This window comes from Salarias fasciatus, chromosome 1 (assembly GCF_902148845.1).
Source record: "Salarias fasciatus chromosome 1, fSalaFa1.1, whole genome shotgun sequence".
Classification (NCBI taxonomy): Eukaryota; Metazoa; Chordata; class Actinopteri; order Blenniiformes; family Blenniidae; genus Salarias; species Salarias fasciatus.
In genome coordinates this window covers 31385042-31403751 of record NC_043745.1, presented here as the reverse complement: position 1 = coordinate 31403751, position 18710 = coordinate 31385042, and the positions used below count along the sequence as shown (strand labels likewise).

At 47.2% G+C, this 18710-nt stretch overlaps 1 protein-coding gene across 3 annotated transcripts; it reads left to right on the top strand.

Moving 5' to 3' along the window:
* Positions 1-267: 267 nt before the first annotated feature.
* On the top strand, positions 268-18578 carry tp53bp1 (tumor protein p53 binding protein, 1). 3 transcript variants are annotated; one of them, XM_030088558.1, is made up of 28 exons: positions 268-773; positions 3577-3655; positions 3732-3816; positions 3898-3965; positions 5460-5582; positions 5872-5923; positions 6003-6172; positions 6570-6696; positions 6780-6868; positions 6943-7127; positions 9952-11023; positions 11328-11450; positions 11537-11728; positions 11860-11926; positions 12364-12477; positions 13173-13431; positions 13525-13584; positions 13681-13833; positions 13964-14181; positions 14467-14655; positions 15523-15920; positions 16018-16209; positions 16294-16473; positions 17130-17318; positions 17557-17651; positions 17730-17926; positions 18001-18137; positions 18353-18578. In XM_030088558.1, exons 1-28 carry the CDS (start codon positions 594-596, stop codon positions 18553-18555), a joined length of 5196 nt encoding a protein of 1731 aa, XP_029944418.1. In that variant the 5' UTR covers positions 268-593; the 3' UTR covers positions 18556-18578. The 3 variants fall into 3 exon arrangements, with proteins under 3 accessions (XP_029944418.1, XP_029944417.1, XP_029944419.1); XM_030088557.1 differs by having other exon boundaries at positions 269-773; positions 5869-5923; XM_030088559.1 differs by lacking the exon at positions 14467-14655 and having other exon boundaries at positions 271-773; positions 5869-5923.
* Positions 18579-18710: the final 132 nt, after the last annotated feature.

Genomic DNA, 18710 nt, shown 5'->3' with positions numbered 1-18710 from the left:
TATAATAATGTATTGGACATGGGAGTCACATGGACTGTACTACTACTTGAATAAACTGATCCAACAAAAAACATAAATTGATAAATTGCATTCAACCATTTTTCTGAGTATGGAAAGACAGCATAGTTTATTTGCTGACTACTAATTACTCCTGTATTTCTAAAATGTCCTGCAACCATCAAACTAATCAGCGCTCTTCTGTGACGTCACGAACCGTCCGGACCAATGAAATCTAATCATGTGAGTTTTGCCGGGAGAAAGGGGGCGATCCGGAACTTTGTTGTGTTTTTAAACAAAGCAAGAAAGTGTCGTCAACACAAAATCGCCCCAGTGGAAGCTTCACAATGTCGCTCGGATGTCGGTAAACGCCAGCGTCCCCTGGTGTGCGATGAGCTTTCTCTGTAGCTTCTCCGCTGCGCTCCAGACCGCTTTTGATGTGACTGCTGGGCGGAGCGGCTCGTGCTAGTTTTGCTGCTAGGTGCTTTCCGCTAACAATAACCTGCCTTCGACTCACATGGCTGCCGTCCTCGTCTCCTCGCTGCTCGGCTAGACCGCAACAGTAGCCCGGCGTCTCCCGTCCTCGACCTGACCTCATGGATCCCGGTGGAAGTGACCTGGACTCCAGCCTGCCTCAGCCTGAAAACCCGTGCCTGATCGTGGAGGACTCCCAGCCGGACAGCGTCGCTTTGGAGGACGATCCCGAGAGCAGCTACCGAGCTCTGCTGGCTCGCCGCCTGTCCAGCCTGCAGCCCACCGCCCGCAGCCCGGTACTGGTAAGATCCAGGACTACTTGACCCGAATCGGTTCATGTCGAGTTTATTATTCGTGGAGCTGGGGAGACAGTGGAGTTGCATTGTGTGCAGGATGCAGAATCCAGCTGTTTCATGTGACCAGCTGTGGTCAGAGACATGCAGGTACAAGTCCTGCAGGCAAACAATGGAAATGAATGAAATCCACATGAAGTACCCATTTGAAGTACCCAAAGCATCTTTCTTTGGTATTATTCCATTATATTGTATGTAATAAATATAATGCACTGATAATGTTATTGTCATTATTAGTTAATAACAGATCTTTTATCCACATGGTGGATAAATTAGATGTGATCAACAGACTCTTGTTTTGTGATGGCGCTTGAAGCAATAAACCCACTGAGTTTGAGAAAATTGTTTTGTGCATCAATAGGGTGTTAGTATTGAAAAGTATCATCATTATTGAACAATTATTTTGCCACAGTTACAGTTTTTGTAAAATTACATTATTTATCACCAAGATATATGTTGAATAAGACTTTTTATCTTTATTTCACATTCAGGCCAGACAGTTTACAGTCCTAGTTCACAAAATCAGCATTGTTTTGTCTGATAAGTTTGTCATTACCTGTGTGTGTGGTCTCCTGATAGATGTGTGTCACGGTGGCCACAATTGAATATTTCTGCAACAGTGGAAAACAATACATAGTGACTTTGTTGTATGAAATAATTAAAAAAGTCACACTGTGCACACCACCATATATCTGAAATGTGAGAGGAAGTATAATAAAGATAATATTGCCTTGTAGTGTGACCTCATATTTATTAGAGTGCAGGTAGTATTTGAGAGCGAAACGTGACGCTGTGTTTTTGTAATAAAACCACCCACGCATGAAGGCAGGGAACAGTATGATAAAAACATTTAGACTCATTTAAACTGTCTATCCTCATTTTGCAGGCCCACTCAATATCGGCCATATGAAAGAAATGTGTCGTCATGTGACCCAGATGGTGTAGTAAATATAGACTTGGTTGGAAAAGCATGGATAAATTAAAAAAGCAGCAGAAACACTCTTCATACCCCATCGGTGCTGTTGTTGATCAGCTCACACACATGCAGAGAAACGTGTAGAAAGAGTTTTGTGACCTCAACATTACCCTCATGTGAGCAAAAAGCAGACACACAAAGGAAGTTTGCCATTTTTATTTGGGAGCTCAGTGCCATAACTCATTCCGTGTGAACTATGAACTTCTTAAGGACAACCTATTTTGAGCAGATTTTCTGTAAATATAACCTGGCAAAAGCCATATTCACATGTGCAGCAACGAATTGCTTCACAAGTCAATCTAGGATTTCACTCGGCAAATCAGTTCGGGGAAGGAGGGACTTGCTGTAGAACTCTTTGCATTCATTGGACGGAAGGACACAGTGCTCCCGCCTAACCATGTTTAGTTTCAGCCAATCACTGCAAAAAAAAAACCTCTTGCTGGTCGTTTTTCAAAAACGCAATAAGAGGATTCATCCAAAACAGATTTAATCGCTGTCGGGATATCCATTGTTTTCGCTAGCCATGCTAATATTATTAGCACTTCCTGCTTCCGTCAAAGCTTGATGTCCCGCCCTAAACGACGCGTGATTGGTCCGACCGAAAAAAAATCAGAGCGTGATTGGTCCGGCCGAAAAAAAGTCTGATCGAGCAGTACAAGCCCGAGCGGTACAAGATGGATTCTCGTGGTGTGTGAGAACAAATACCGCGAGAATTCAGCTTGCCGGCAAGGTTACTGTAAACATGCATTATACCCAAATGCCAAATCTTATTCCAATTCAGTCCAATCCATCTTTATTTGTAAAGCACTTTCAAAAACACTAAAGTCCTGTACAAATAAATGAGGTGCAAAAGTGCTCAGTTCACAATTCACACGATAAAATAAACACGGTTAAAACAAATTATAAAGAATATGAACATGACATGAGTAATGTAAAGGTCATTTCAGAGATTAGTAAATGCCATGAGCTCACATGGTGTCAAAGAGAACAGGTAGGTTTCAAAAACAGCTTTAGATGACAGATGAGGTTTGACCGAAGTTTGGCAGTTGTTAGAGAGCTGACGTGTAAAGTGACAAGTGACACAGATGGAACAACCACACACAGTGTTTTCATGAGGCAGACGGCAGGCTGCACGGCCCTGCGCCTTCTTAGCTTATTGTCCACAGAGCTTATCGCCTACATTCTGGGTCTGGGGGGACGGTCATCAAGGGGTTAAAAATAGCGTTGTGAGAATCGTGCAGTAACAAAAATAAACACAAGCCAAGGCCCAGATTACAGTGATCAACTGTTTTTGGTTCAGAAAAGATTGCAGAAACGCTAAAAGCACAATATGTGGAAAAATAAGGAAAAACAATAAAACATAAAAGAGCAATTTCAGTGTGCGCTTGACATCTGCCCCGAAGCATTTCAATGGGATGTTCCAGTCACAGGCTCGGCGGGATGAAGTGCAGATTTTGCAAGATGAAATCAATTAGTTGCAAATCAAAAGAGCGAAAAAATTTAAATTGCCAGAGCAGTTTCTGTTGTGATGCTGAAGGCTCTCATCCAATATCAGAGTTGCAAATTCCAAAACGGGTACAAATTCGGAATGTTAATTCGCTCGGCCCTGGTACATTTTCTACATCCAGCTGATTTGTCCACAGCCACAGATCTGAGAGAGGAGAATTAAACATTACCAATTGTAAACAGTCTGCTTTATTTTTTTTACCCCATATGCTCATCTCTCTACAGAAAGAGATTCTTTGTGAGTTTCCTGACTTTCTCGTTCTTCTCCAGGAGCTGATATCCTCCCCGTTAGGAAGCAGAAGCTCTCAGACCGACAGCCAGTCTGACAACAACAACCAAGCTGAACCTGGTCAGAGATTTCCCCAATGCACTTTGTCTTATTTGAAGAGAAACGATCTAAACACGCTTTCCTTCTCTCTGTTTAGAAATTCTCACATCCGCCAACCCAACATCAGCGTCCCAGGAGCAGAGTCAAGTCATAACCCTCTGCCCTCTGCCCAACAGGAAGAAGTAAGTTTGCAGTTTGTGTTTCAGCACTTTGGTGATTTCTGGAGCGAGGTCGTAAATGTGTGTCTTTGCCTGATTTTCCAGGTGTTTGCTAGAAGACGCTGAAATGGAGTCTGGAGCTGATTCTACAACACACTGCGTTCAGTCTGATGGTAAGTTCCCTGAAGCAAAGACTGAAGCTGACAGAATCAAGACGAAGAGGAGACAACAAATAAAATGTCACAATAAGCAGTCGAATAGAAAACGTTTAAATATTTTTGAAATGTTGAACAAAATCTCTTGATACAAAGGTGCACAAAATTGAATTTCTATTAAAGTAAAAACCAATTTTCAATCTGTTGTCATGTCAGGATCAAAATAAATCACTATATTATAACAGAAAATATCACAAACTGTCAAACATTCAAGCAACCATTTAATAATAGTAACACAATCATTTTTTGAATAATTAAATTAAATAAAAAAAATAAAGCCACATTGAAGTAATTCTTCATGTGAGCTGTAGGTGGCAGTGATGAGTCTTGGTTTATCAGGATTTCAAGTTAATTACCAGTAATGATGCCACGAATTTCACCTCTTGTCATGTTTTCTGTTATTGTGCCGATCCGGCACCCTGCCAGTGTAAAAGGTGGCTCCCAACTTCGAGAAGATTAGTTTTCCCTGCAGCTTCACTGAGGTTACAAATGTGACCTTTGAATGTGAATTGTTTTACACACACACACACACACACACACACACACACACACACACACACACACACACACACACACACACACACACAAACAGTGTGTACTCAGAAGCTAAAACATAAGGACGAGGTGTGTCTCTGTCCTCTTCAGGTCACACCTCATTAAAATCTGCTTCATCATTCACATTTGCGCTGAGTCATGTCGCGGCTTTGGTTCCAGCCACAGGAGGTGAAACGGGGATTTACACAGCAGAACTCGAAGCCTCATAAAGCCGCCCATAAAAACTGCGTGATTGAGTCATATCATGAGATTAGCTCTGTATCACAGTCGGAGACAGCATCGACGTGCTTTTATCACAAATCCCCAAATAGTGTTAAAATGACTTAAATTTATTTTGGCAAATGTGCTAAAAAGACATATTTGAATTTTTTTTGACATTTTGTAATCCACAGCAGCGACTATGTTTGTCTTCAAGGTGACTTTAAGATTGGAATATTTTAAAAGTACTTTCAAACCCCTGTGTACTAGTTCCTCACCAACTAATTCAGATTTTTTTGTGGACAGTCTTATTATGTGTAGTGTCAGTAGTATACCAGAGGGTATATTGTCACGAAGTCTATCATTATTTCACTTATTTTGCTTACAGAAGGGATTTAATATGAATAAGCCCTTAAAAGTCATTGAAATACCCAAAATGTGTGTCGCCTAACACGTAATGGGTTGTTTTATGTGATATACATGTATTTACACTCTTCTACAAAACATTTCCAGTCTGTCTGAATCCAGTGTTATTCAATGAATGACTGTTAAGATCTCATAGAGTGTGTGTTTACATCACTGTACACATCTGAGTGTCTCTTTTTTCATTGTTGCACTGCCCCACACTTATCTGCTCAGGGTAGTGTGTATTTTTATTTTTTTTTAAAGAGGGTGTGTGTATCTTTGTGTGTGTTTCAGGAGGATCTTCTCAGTTTGGCTTCCTGATGCTCTCTCAGAGTCAGGACCTGCGCGACGAAGAGCTGAACAGTCAGGACGGAGACATCGTGCCTCAGTCAGACAGCGAGAGATGCAGCAAATCAGGTACTGAGGATTTTATTTATAGAAACTCTGTATTTTTTTTTCCCCCTTCATGCATTACGTTGTCATTTTCTGATCTAATTTGAAGTGCAGCAGAGATTTCTGGCTCGCCGTGCTCTGAGAAGCTCCAGGTGAAATGCACAGTATGCTGAGGAATTTAAACCCTGACTCCAGCAGCTGAAGTGTGACAGTTGAATCTGACCCTTCTTCTTTAGTTAGAGCCCGATCAGAGGCTTCGCAGTGGCGTCTAATGCTTTGAAGAGTCAATCTGATGTCTCTCCATCTCCAGCAGAGCAGAACGTCAGCTCAAGAACTTCAGAGAGTCAGGACAACAAAGCAGTGAGGTACAGCTCCACCTCCAGCCTGCACATGCTGCAGATGGTACCCTGTGGTCGTCTGACGTCTGGACGTGTTCCCCTGCAGGTCGGAGGTCAGCTCCAGCAGCTCGTCGGACTGTTTGGGTCCGTCGGCCCGGCAGATGAACATCCACACGCTGCTGCACTCGCAGAACCTGCAGGCCTCCGGAGAGCAGGACCGGCCGGACTGTGAGATCCTGTCGTCGCAGCAGGACCTGTTCGACAACGACAAGTCAGGTCTGGATTCCGTTCACACATCCGCACACGCTTCAGATCCGTCGTTCTGTGATGCTGCTGCAAGCTGTAGAGAGTTCGTTTTTGCTTTTTTATTTTTTCAGCAAAGAAACAGAAGAACCTGACTGATCTCAGCTGTTTAGTTTTAGCTTTTTTTGACTTTGGGAGTAAAGAAGTGTACTCTGGAAATTTCCAAATGCTTAGGAGGAACATGCAAACTCCATCCAGAAAGGCCCAACCCAGACTCCTCACTATATTTCTCATTTAAGGAAACAAATAAAACCTTGACTACAGTGAAGCTAAATGTCTGCAGGTCAATTTTCATATTTCAATGTGAAACCACCGCCTTCAGGATGAAATCACTTGACTTGAATGAACAATCCTCCATTGCTGCTCTCAGGCACTGCGGTGGACAGCACCGTGTGTGAGCCGGAGCAGCCGGGCCACCCCACCTCCACCCCCGCCCACACCCTGCGGCTGCTGCACCTGTCCGGCCAGGGAACGCTGGTGCAGGAGAGTCTATCCCAGTGAGTCACGGCCCGCCTTCACCCCTCCGACCCCAGGAAATCTCCCAATATTCAGCTCCGTTTACTCCTTCTCCCCCCTCCAGGAGCTCCGTGGACTACATCGCCCCCACCCAAGACAACTTAAGCCCGACTCCGATCATTATTCCCAGCTCGCCAACAGGACCAGAGAACGGTAAACGATCAAGTGATTCAGTGATTCATCTCCAATCAGAGGGGGGTTGAGCTTCAGTGTTTCTGCTTTTTCAGGTGCTGATGAACCGATGGACACTTCCCTTCCTCCAGACGACAGAGTGGCAGACAGAGACGAGCCGATGGAGACCGAATCCACTTCAAAGCCACATCCGTCCGTCTCAACGCCGATATCCCAGAATTCTCCGGGTTATATGTTAGAGCGTCCGCTTTCCATCCCCTCCCAGCCACAGTTCTCTCATGTAAGTGCTCTGAAAAGCAATATTTAGGTATGAGTTCTGCAGGTTTGACCCCTTTCTGTATCAAAAAAAATGCCTGATTCAGACATGCTGGAGAAATTACACCGTTGCTACAGATTCAGGATGTTAGTTTACTTCCCATTCAGACAAAATGACCCCAACATTTGTTTATCTACCTTACATCAATTTTTTCCATGTGTTTTTTTTTTTCTAGAGTTTTTTTAATTTAATGTAAGACCTCCGATTTGCTGAACGTGTTTCTTCACCTCAGAAAGGAATAATTTAACCTGAATTTACGTCTCCAGATTGCATCAAACTTAATTTATTATCCTTTTTGGCAGGTTCCCATCAACACAATAAAAAATTAAAGCCGCGGGGGGGGGGGGGGGGGGGGGGGGGGGGGGTTGTTGCGCCCCTGCTGGCCAATGGTTATAAATGCATCAAAATGGTAATATAATGTTTTGCTTGTCTTCAGGCGTAGAATTTTACTGCACAGTTTGGTTGCTGTGGAAGAATGTTAATGTTTTAGGTCTATGGTAGGGGGCGCCATAGAGTTGAGTTGTATTAAACTTTATAATGCATTACATGAGGACCATTATGGCACATAGCTGACTGTAATCTGAGTGTTGTAGGACAATGCCTGAGCTCGTGAGGGGCTGTGGAAATAACAGGAAATGAAGACTTTTTTGACGGCGTGCTGTGAGGAGACCGAGCGACATATCAAAAAAAGCTGGCTGATTATTGAAAATCAATGTGTCTAGATGCAATGTGCTGAGTTTGGGCTCATTTGGAAGAAAGGAAGTAAGAGTTCAGTTCATTTGAAAAATCAAAAGTGAAATGGCGGCCAATTTTGTATCCAAGATGGCCGCCTTCCTGTTGGTCCCACAGATTTTGGCCAAGAGAGTTTTCTGTTTGTCCCCTCATGCTTACATGCAGCTAAAATTTGGGTTCAGGTCAATATCTGGGTTCCTGAAACAATTAGGAAAACCCCGTTTACACGCTTTAACAGACAGAGTTACCCCATTTACAAGTCAGCGCATTCAATCGGGATATCCCTTTCCAAACCACGGTGCACGTCATGCTGTTCTCAAAACAAAACAGCTCTGACCGGAGCGGCTTTGTGTTGCCAGATTGGGTGAGGTTTCCGCCAAAGCAAGCTTCATTTTTGAACACGTTGGATGGGTTGATTAAATGATTATGTGTTTATGACGTGTTTTTGTATCATACAAATACGGTTTTAACGTGCATTTTCAACCGAGATGAAGGTTTGGGCTGCTTACGGGTTCGATCGACAAATCTGGCAACCTCCTCCACTGGACTGCAGAGGCGGATGCTGCTGCGGTGATTCCGTTCTGTAGACGGAACGCAGACAGAACGGTTGTTCTGTTGTTCATGATTTTTCTGCAGGCCATACAAATCGCCGACTTTCAGAAGGAAGCATGTGCGATGTGCGCGCTCAGAATAACAGTTCGTATCGTGCGTTACGGAAGCGTCACACGGTCAAAAATGTGGTGAGTTTCGCGCCTACTCGTTGCTGGACTCAGAAGACCAAGATTCATTGCGAATGGGAGCATGCGCAGAAATAAAAACAATATCCCTTAACTCGTTATCTGTATACACGGCGGTACTTTGGAGTTTGAAAAGGAGTAACCCAGCGGTCTTTATCGGGTTTTACAAATCTCTAAAATTAGCTTTTCCGGGTTTTGGCGGGTGTTTACATGGCCACACGCTGTTGGTTTATTGCCAACATTCGAGTTTGAAAAGGGTTTGAAAAGGGTTATTGGCTGCATGTAAACGTACTGACTACTACTGGTGTGAATTTCGTGTTCCAACGTCAAAATATGCCCACTGTCTGGGCCATATTGGTCTGATTGTAGGTGGCGCTGTTGAGCCAGTGTTGATCTGTCACTGTGGAGTGTGGAGGTATACATTTTATCGAATTTTTCGCCGGGCCGGTCGCGTAGATACCAAAAAACCCCACATTCAGCTATGTTCAGGGGGTCAAAAATGCATTCTCGTGGGACAAAGAATAATACAGAAGAAACTGAGCAAGAACAATACCGTTCGCCGTTACACTACGTGTTACTGCGATGGCTAAATACAACTGCAAGTGTGTAACGAAATAGAATTAGCTTTAGTTCTAAGATAAATGGGAAGTTATCAGTTTTCTCTTCCAATCTTCTCTTTAGTTTCCTCTCACATTTCCTACGGTTTTTCTGTACAGTGATACCTCTTCCATCTTCACAGGCTACAAAACAAATACATCATCACTGTAGATACTTCTACTATATTTTTCACATAGTTCTAATTCACCAGACTGTGAGAATTTGCATCCAAACACACTCTTTTTACTCACCGTCATCTTAGTGGCCAAAGAGTCTCACCTAGTTGGTTGCAAAATGCTTTTAATTAGTGAAAAGAGTTGGTAAAACTTAACTTTTTTAGACTTTTGTTGCCCTTCTTTCCTTTTAGAAGTTGTTACTAACAGAGAATAAAAAAACATAAGATTTGTTTGTGTTATATTATGGATAAAATGTGTCCAAACATTTTGGGGACTTGGGTTTTGTACCCCCCTTTTTGGGAAAATAAACCCTCCTGGTTAAGTCCAGTTCAGGGTCGACTAACTTAGACTGTCCAGCCCCCAGCCCCCCCCCACGCTGACCCTCTGTAGGTTTGAGTTAGTGCTGTTAATTCCTCCAAAACTGGCTTGAAAGCAAAAGAAACAATCCCTCCTCAGTCTGCATTCTGCACTTGTCAAGTCCAGGCAATGGAGCAAACCCACGTAGAAAAATGCTGTGTTAAAGTGCTTCTGCATTTGTTTCCTCAGGACGTGTTTGTGCCCACGCAGAGCCAGGAGGCCTCCCAGCAGTCGGCTAAGAAGTCTGCGTCGTTGCCTTGTGAGACTCAGTCTCAGAAGCTGGAGCCAGCTTCCTTCTCTTTGCCTTTGCAGCTGTCCGTAAACACGGACGGCGGCGGCGAGCATGATCCGGCCCCGGAGGAGGTTGAGGAGGACAGCCAGGCCACGCAGATCGATGAGCTGGAGGAGCCGTCGGCCATCGATGCCAGCGACTCTGCGATTTCAAGCTGCGACAAGAAAGAGGAGCGTACCGCCGTCCCCCCGGAGCCGCCGGCTGCCGCCGAATCACCGAAGCGCTGCAGCGAAGCGTCCAGTCTGTCCCAGAAATCTGACACAGTGACTTCTCTGAATGTACAAAATGTGAATGTAAAAGCGGCGTCCTGCTCTCAGCCGAAGCTCGACTCCTTCGATCTGACCGCGAACAGCTGTGTGCAGGAGACCCCCCGTGACCCCAGTGACCTTTCGCCGCGCAGCTTCCCTTCCCAGTCCAAACTCTCCCAGTCATCGGCGGTCGACGTAGTGAAGAGTTCTCTTGACTCGAGAGGAGAAATGATGAAAAATCCGTCTTCTGTGGAATCACTGTCACAGCAGCGCGGTGCTGCTAGTAACACTCAGTCGCAGAAACTGGGTGAGGAGGAGGAGGAGGAGGAGGTGGTGATGGAGGAAGTTCTAGAGGAGGAGCAGAACACTACTGTAGCCTCAGGAATGGCCTTGGTAATCTCCGAGAGCCAGCTGCTGTCTCCTGAGCCCATGGAGGAGGTGGAGGTGGAGGAGGAGCAGCCGGTGGAGGCGGAGGAGGAGGACGGCAGCGTCATCATCGTAACCGACAGCGAGCGGGACTCTCAGGTTTACCTGAAAGACACGACGCCGCTGTCAAAGACTAACGGCTCCCAACCCATCGCAGACAAAACGTCGGCATCCACCAACGGCCACCAGCCGCAGGAGAAAGAGGCGGAGGCTCCGGAGAGGCCGTCTCAGACTGAAAAGGCAGGAGACGAAGCAGACGGCCTCAAAGACAAGAGTCTGAGTGACAGCTCAGGAGGTGAGCACTCACAAAATACAATAACTGCAAGTTATTATGTTATTTTTGTGCCATTACCGTATTTATGCAAACTGAGAAAAAAAAAAAAGGTTCAATTTAAAGCAGGCCAGGTGCGAAGATAGATTCAAGAGAGAAATCTCACCAAGAAGAACAGAACTAACAACCAAAGTAGAAAACATGAAAGTTACAGAAACACAGGTTGGAATTAATCAGAGCAGAGTTATGACCTTAAAACAGAAAAAAAATGCTTTCATGAATCGGTTTCAGTCATTCTCTGCATCCAACTCATGTTTTCCTTCTGCAGATATTTCCTTCCACTTCACGCTGCCTAAAGAAGGCGAGCTGATCGGCCCCGTTGTCGGAGCGACGCCTCCCCTCATCAGCCAGCTGAAGCAGACCCTGAGACACAGACACAGCACTCCCATCGGTGGGGCTTCCTGCTGCAGACTCGTCTGTTTGCACCATCGTCACCGATAACCCAGCGTCACAGTTTGCGTTCCGCTTGTTTCCCAGAGATCACCTCCTTTTCCGAAAAGTCGGGGACAGCGGGCGACGTCTCCACAGACGTAGTGATGGCTGCCGGCGACGTCGCGTCGGGGGAAAGCGTGGAAGACTCGGCCGACAAAGGAGACGGGAAGCTGAGTCTGCGGATGAAGCTGGTGACGCCGGTGGAGGAGGGCAGCTCGGAGCGCTTCAGCCTGCAGAGTAAGAGAGTTTCAGTACCGTATTTCATGCGTTCACACAGCCTGAAGAGGGCTTTCACCGACTTCAGGAGCGGCTAGGTGGCTTCAGTATTAAACTACACACTCCCATCATCCGCTTGTGTTTCTCTGCAGAGCCGACGCTCTCTGAGGAGGACGGATCAGTCACCAAGGTTACAACTCCTTCCACCATCGTAGCCAGGTAACTGACCCTGAGTTCTGTCTTCAAGCTTTTGATGCATATAAATCAGATTCCTTATACTTGTGCTTCTAATTCCTGCAGATGACTCAGAAGCTTCGGTTTGCATATATAACAACTGACTGAGCTCCTGTAAATCGTTTTCATGCTCTCTGCTTTTATGCTCTGCATATTCAGAGTAATCACATTTTAGATATGAAGAAAAAAACATCTCCGAGTGTTGTGTAGTATTTCAATATTGCTGTGATTCGTTAAAAAAACATTATTGCATATCACAAGTTCACCCGATGTATCCCTACATCTTTTTTTTTTAATTTGATAATTCAGTGTTATGAACATTTTTAAGAAATGTTTTTCATCCAACAGCTTCCAGCTCCTGCAGGGCTTCTGTCGCTCATTGAACTGTGGACTGAAAGTTTGTAAATGATTTGATGTTTCAGCAGCCCGTCGGTGTTCAGTCGGGTCCGACAGGCTCACCGTCAGCAGCAGCAGCAGCAGGAAGATGAGGAGGAGGAGGAGGAAGGCCGACCAGGAGAAAACTCCTCACATGTTCGGTAAACACACATGTTGTTGCAGCACGGAGGTCGAGTGTGGAGGTGGACCAGTCGCAGCAGAACTTTAAAGGTCGCTGTTGTTGAGTTTAGCGTGGCTCAGTTAGTGGAGCAGATCGTTTTCCAATCTAAACCTTCAAAACATTCAGAGGTGATTCCGCTGGTATTTCACTCAAACACAAGTTTGCCATCAGAGCTGGATGAAATGGTATTAAAGATGTATCCATCTTCAAAATGCCTTTATTTACCGTGGCTTTAATTTATTATATAAAACAAATTGTATGATATATAGTACATGTTTTCAATTTTCCAAGACAGTTGTACTTTTAGTCTCACTGCAGCTTCTCGTGAAGTTGAGCTGAGGAGAGACGAATAGATTTCTATGTTTATAAAGTATTTTATTAGACAGAAACAGGCCCTCCTGGTTTCCCCTCTGCGTGAGAGAGGAAGATCTACTTTTGGATGCTGGAGTTGATGTCTTTCGTTGGCTGTGAGTTGTTGCTTGTGTCCTTCTGCTTCCACTGGCACTCATGCTGCCAGTGGATAAACATTACAGACAAGGAAACTGAATTGTTTTAGGAAAATAAAGTCAACCATATTGTCTTTGGCTGGTCGTTGCCTTCCCCTGCAGCAGCAGAAGAAATCAGAACGTCTGATGGATCTGTACTTCAGGATCAGTTTCTCTTCCTTTGTTCCAGAGGGGAGCTGTTCGTCTCGCCGCTGAGGAGCTCTCAGACGTCCTCACTCGGATGCAACAGCCTTCCGAACAGCCAGTCGGAGCCTTTACAGCCCGAAGCACCGCAGGAGGCCGCCGTCCCCGCCGAGCCGTCTGGGGAGAGGCGAGGACCGCCTGAAGCTCCGGCGCCGCCGCCGTCCTCAAACAAGACGAACGTCAGGCAGAAGGCGGCTCTACCTCAGACCTTCGACAGCGTCGGCACCCCCACTCAGTCACGCAAGGTCTGTTGGTCATCTTATGAATGAACGGTCGCAGTATCACATTTCAGACCCGTAATGTAGAAAATGCTGACGATCTCTTCCTCTGTTCCTCAGCGGACAGTTTCCCAGCAGACCAGTTTCGATGCTGCGGGGCTTCGCTCTCCTGCTGGCAGGGTACGCACTCCGAGCTCTCGCCTTAAAAAGAAAAAGAAAAATACACTTCAGGAGAAACTTCATCCAGCAGACTTTGACTTTTTCTTTCTGTCAAAGGGTGAACCGGAGTCTCCGTCCTTCAGAAGAGCTCCCGTCCCGTCGCACCGCAGACATGTGCGAACCATCCAGGAAGTGCGGACCACCGTCACACGGATCATCACGGACGTGTACTATGAAGACGGAAAAGAGGTGGACCGCAAAGTCACGGAGGTAAATCTTCGTCTACCGAGATCCCGGCTGGAGATCCCGGATGCTTTCAGTGTTTCTTCTTCTGTTGGTCACAGTCAGTCAGTGATTTTTTTTTTTTTTTTTGTATGATGAGTCTGATTTGTGCCTTCAGGAGAACGAGGAGCCCGTGGTGGACTGCCACGTCCTGGACAGCGACATCTCGCCGTGCCGCACCGGCAGCTCCGTGACCTCCGGCGACCTGGCTGACATCAGCTCGCTGTCTTCAAAGGCGTCCAGCCTGCAGCACAGCTCCGGAGGGACCAGCAGCAGCACCGGCTTCAGCAGGCCGGACTTCATCATGCCGCCCAGCAGGGGGCCCAAATCCAGCAGGTAGGGCCGGGCTCTCCACGCCGCCGGGCCTCCGCTCGCCGCCGCTCTGTCTGCTGCGTCTCTGAGCACTTAGATGCATGAAGTTTCAGGTGTCGCTCTTCCTCACTTTCTTTGAGTCTCTAACACCCTGATTTCTGAGTGATTCACTGATCCCGGCTGGCTCCGGGCTCACGGTGGCGCGGGCGCCCGCCGGGGGTCACGGGAAGCCCCCGGCTCTGAGAGTGGCCCCTGACGGGCGCCCGTGTCACCTGACCGGCTCCGTCTGTCCCCTCTGTGTGTCCGCAGTCCCAGGAGGGGAGGTGGGCATCAACAGAGGGGTCACAGGGGTCACAGGGGCCACAGGGGCCACAGGGCGGGGTCAGTGTTCACAGTGAGCCGAGACTTCAGCACCCTGGGGTCCCGGGCCTTCGCCCCGCACTCCCCCAGAGGACGGTCTAGAAGGGGGCGACCCCCGTCTCGGTCCTCTCCGTCCAGGTGAGTCCTCCCTGAGGCTCACCACTTCTCTGAAATAACAGTTTCTTATTTCATCTTCTCTTCTAATCCTCCTGCAACTAATCCTTCTGCTCAGACCTGCTAACAGAAAACGTCCAGTCCCAATCACTTGCTGATGTTTGCTTTAATTAAAAAAATAATCGCTGAGATCCTCCCAGTATTGCTGTGTTCTTTCTATTGGTGTGGAAATGTAGGAAGTCGGTAAGCTGGAGATTTCAAATCCCTGGATTCAGATATTTAAAGCATTGAAAAGCTTTAGAAGTATCATCTGTCAGTTAATGTGATATAGTTAAATCACAACACCTTATTAGAATCATCAAATTTAATTTCAGTTCAGTTTAAAAGCTGAGTTTTTTTCAGTAAATGTGGCTTTGTTCTAATTTCATCTGCAAAGTATCAGAATTGTGACCTGTCATCTAAATCATTTCATTTTTCTTTTGAAACAAACAATTCTTATGTGCAAATTTAAGCAAATGTACAAAAGCAGCTCAGTGTAACGTTGGAGCCTAATGACATTTTCTCCACTATTAACCAGCAACTAAAGGAACAAGTAATCATTCCTTTCAGAAATCCCAAAAAGTATTAAGGTAAAATCTTTTAGAGAGAAGACATTTTCGTTGAAACGCATGTATTGCAGAGTAAACAGTTTAGTTATAAAACTCCACTCTGAGATACTTCAGTATTTTTAGAGGAATGGAAGCATTGCTAATATTCCATCTACAAAAATCTAAATACACTTTAGTGTGAGGTTGCTTCCTGAAACTGTAAATCGAACTTGTTTTAACAGACTCTGTATGGTCAGTGTTTCACGTCGCCTGTGGCTTGAACGGACTCTGTTTCCCCCTGTAGAGGCGGCGGCGGCTCGCTGCAGAGGCTCGGCGCTCACGGCCACCACCCCCACTCCTCGTCCGACGACGAAGCCTTCCACCGCATGCTCCCGCCGCGCCTCCCCGTCAGCCCCACCGACCCCGAGCTCGCCAACCACTCGGACTCTCTCAGGTCGTCGCCCGAGGAGGCCAGCTCGGCCGGCAGCAGCTTCGTGGGCCTGCGGGTGGTGGCCAAGTGGTCGTCCAACGGCTACTTCTACTCGGGCCGCATCATCAGCGACGCCGGCGAGGGCCAGTTCCGCCTGCGCTTCGACGACGGCTACGAGTGCGAGGTGGCGGGGAAGGACATCCTGCTGTGCGACCCCATCCCGGTGGAGACGGAGGTCACGGCCCTGCTGGAGGACGAGTACTTCAGCATCGGTGAGGAAGGCCTCCGAGTCCCTTCGTCCGTTCATCTGGAGCAGTGGAGTCGACGCCAGGAGGGCGATTTTCGAGTGAGAAGCGTTTTTGTGCGCAGGTGTTGTGAAGGGCCACAAGATGGAGGGCCAGGATCTGTTCTACAGCGTGGAGCGGGACGGCCAGACCCAGTGGTACAACCGGACCTCCGTCATCCTGTCGCTGGAGCAGGGGAACAAGCTGAGGGAGCAGCACAGCCTGGGGCCCTACGAGCCCTCCACCCCCCTGGCCAAGGCGTCCGACATCAGCCTGGGTAGGAACGCCCAGAACCGGAGGGGAGGAGTCCAGATGCTTCTTCTCAAATTTCCTGACCGAAGCCGTTTTTTTCTTTCCTCAGACAACTTAGTGGAGGGGAAAAGAAGACGCAGAGGGAACCCCGGAGGACAGGCCACCCCCAACCGCCCCTCCTCCGGCAGCCCCCGGACCCCCGGCCCCTCCGGGAAGAGGAAGCTGATGTCCTCCGACAGCAGTCGCTCGCCGGCCAAGAGAGGCCGCAGGGGGGCGGGCGCCAGAGCGGGTATGTGGCCCCGCCCACCAGGACCGCCGCTCAGTGTGATCAGGGAGGGGGGGGAGGAGCCAGTGTCCACACAGCCACCAAGACTGAATCAGGAGGATTTTTAGAAACCTTTTATCAAGAATAACATTGAATCTGCTTTTTTAGATTGCACCATAATCTCTTTTTAAAGCTTTTTTTTTAGATTTTAAACCAGTTTCATGCTGTTTTTTAGATTTTAAGAGTCTTTTAATCCTGTCAAAATGAATAACGTGTGATTTTTGAGTATAACTGAGACATTAAGACCCCCACGTCGCCCACTCCCACCCTGCTGCTGTCTGCCGCCCGCTGCTGAGGCCGACTCGGTAATGAAGAGCTTGTTGTCAGCGTTAGCATGGTGTTGGTCCACAGGTGGAGGAACGTTGCATTTCACGGGTGGATTTTCTTTGAATATTGATGTAATCTTTTTTTTTTTTTTCTTTTCATCTTTGATATTTGAAAATTGATTTCAAGGAAAGCACACTAAATGTTTTCTCACTTAATTGATTGTAGATATTCTTGTCACATCGCTTCCACAAATTATTCTGCTCACTTTTGGGATTCGGGTTAATAAGTCTTGTCGCTCTTTCTCCATGTAACCCTTCTCCTTTGTTTTTTTCCTCGTGCCTGGCCTTGCACAGCTCAGCGGGTCGGTGCGTACAACACGTCGGGCAGCGGCAGCGACCTCCCGGTTCAGCCCGCCGACGTGGCCGAGACCCACGGCCCGCTGCCCCAGAACACCTCGCTCTTCATGGGCTTCGCCTTCATGCTGACGGCTTCGTCCGAGGTCGACCGGCTGACCAACAAGATCACGAGCGATGACGAGGAGGGTGAGGAAGATTAGAGAGGAGCCTGGCACCAAGCTCCCGATTCTGTTTTTAAAACCCTGAATTTACATTTAAGGTTGAAGTTGCTTCAGATTATTAAGCTGTCATCACACACTCAATGTGAAATACAGTTGCTCTGCAACATTTGTGGACAAATCAGACATTAATTGACCCGGAAATGACATTAATAAATCATCCAAACTGCATTTTCATGGCACCCTTTTTTTTAAATGTCCAACAGATTACGTGGAGACCGGTCCCTACAACAAGAGATACACGGAGTCCCAGCTGCAGGCAGGCGGAGGCTTCATCCTGCCAGACTTCAATGAAGAGCAGGTACAGATGAAAACGTCACTTCTGCAGAGCAAACTGGAGAACTGAACACTGACACGGTCTCTTCTCTCCTCTCCTCAGTGTAAGGCGGCGTACCAGAGCCTGCTCATTGCAGACCAGCACTGCCGGACCAGGAAGTACCTGCTGTGCGTGGCCAGCGGCGTGCCGTGCGTGTCCCACATTTGGGTCCGAGACTGCTGCAAAGAGAACAAGCTGCTCAACTACAGGAACTACCTGCTGCCCGCCGGCGTGGGGCCGGACGACGCCATCGTGGAGTGGTGAGATCCAGCGTTTTCGTTTTTCTCTTTTTGGAACACGGAGGCAAAGCGTCACCTCTTGGTTTCCCCGTCAGGCATCCTCGCTGCAGTCCGTTCAAGGCCATGAAGGTCCTGCTGGTGTTCGAGAAGCCGGCGGAGCTTTGGGCCCAGCTGATAACCATGGGCGGAGGGTCGTCCGTCCGACACAACCACACCGACAAAGACAGCTCAGGTACAGCGCGAACGCCACGACCTCTAAATGACTGAACAGATTTACACCAGAGAACATTATTTCTCTTTTTTGCACTGCTCGTTTCATGCCGCAAAAACACACCAGTACCATGTGTTTAATGTTTCCATCCATCTTTTCCTTCATTTTAATCAAGTACTTTAAATTTTCTTCGGCCTGGATTTGATAAAACATAGTTTCTTCCTCCATCCGTGCAGACATTCCTTCTGGGAAGTACGACCTGGTGGTGGCGGACGGCGGCTGTCCGCCGTCGGTCGAGCAGAACGCCACGTCGCAGAATGTCCCGCTGGTGTCTCCGGAGTGGCTCATCCAGAGTCTCATCTGCGGGGAGCGCCTGGACTTCAACAACAAGCCTCAGTATCGCCACAACTACTCCTCCTCCACCTCCTCTTCCTCATAATCGCGCTCCACGTGTGCAAAAAAGGAAAAAAAAAAAAAAAGGCCTTCGACCAAGTTTAATGTTGAGCATTAGTTCTGTTGCATGCCTCGGCTGTACATAACTTTCTGCTGTCTGTTTTTATGGAACAAATAAAATTGTGACCCTTGTTTCATTTT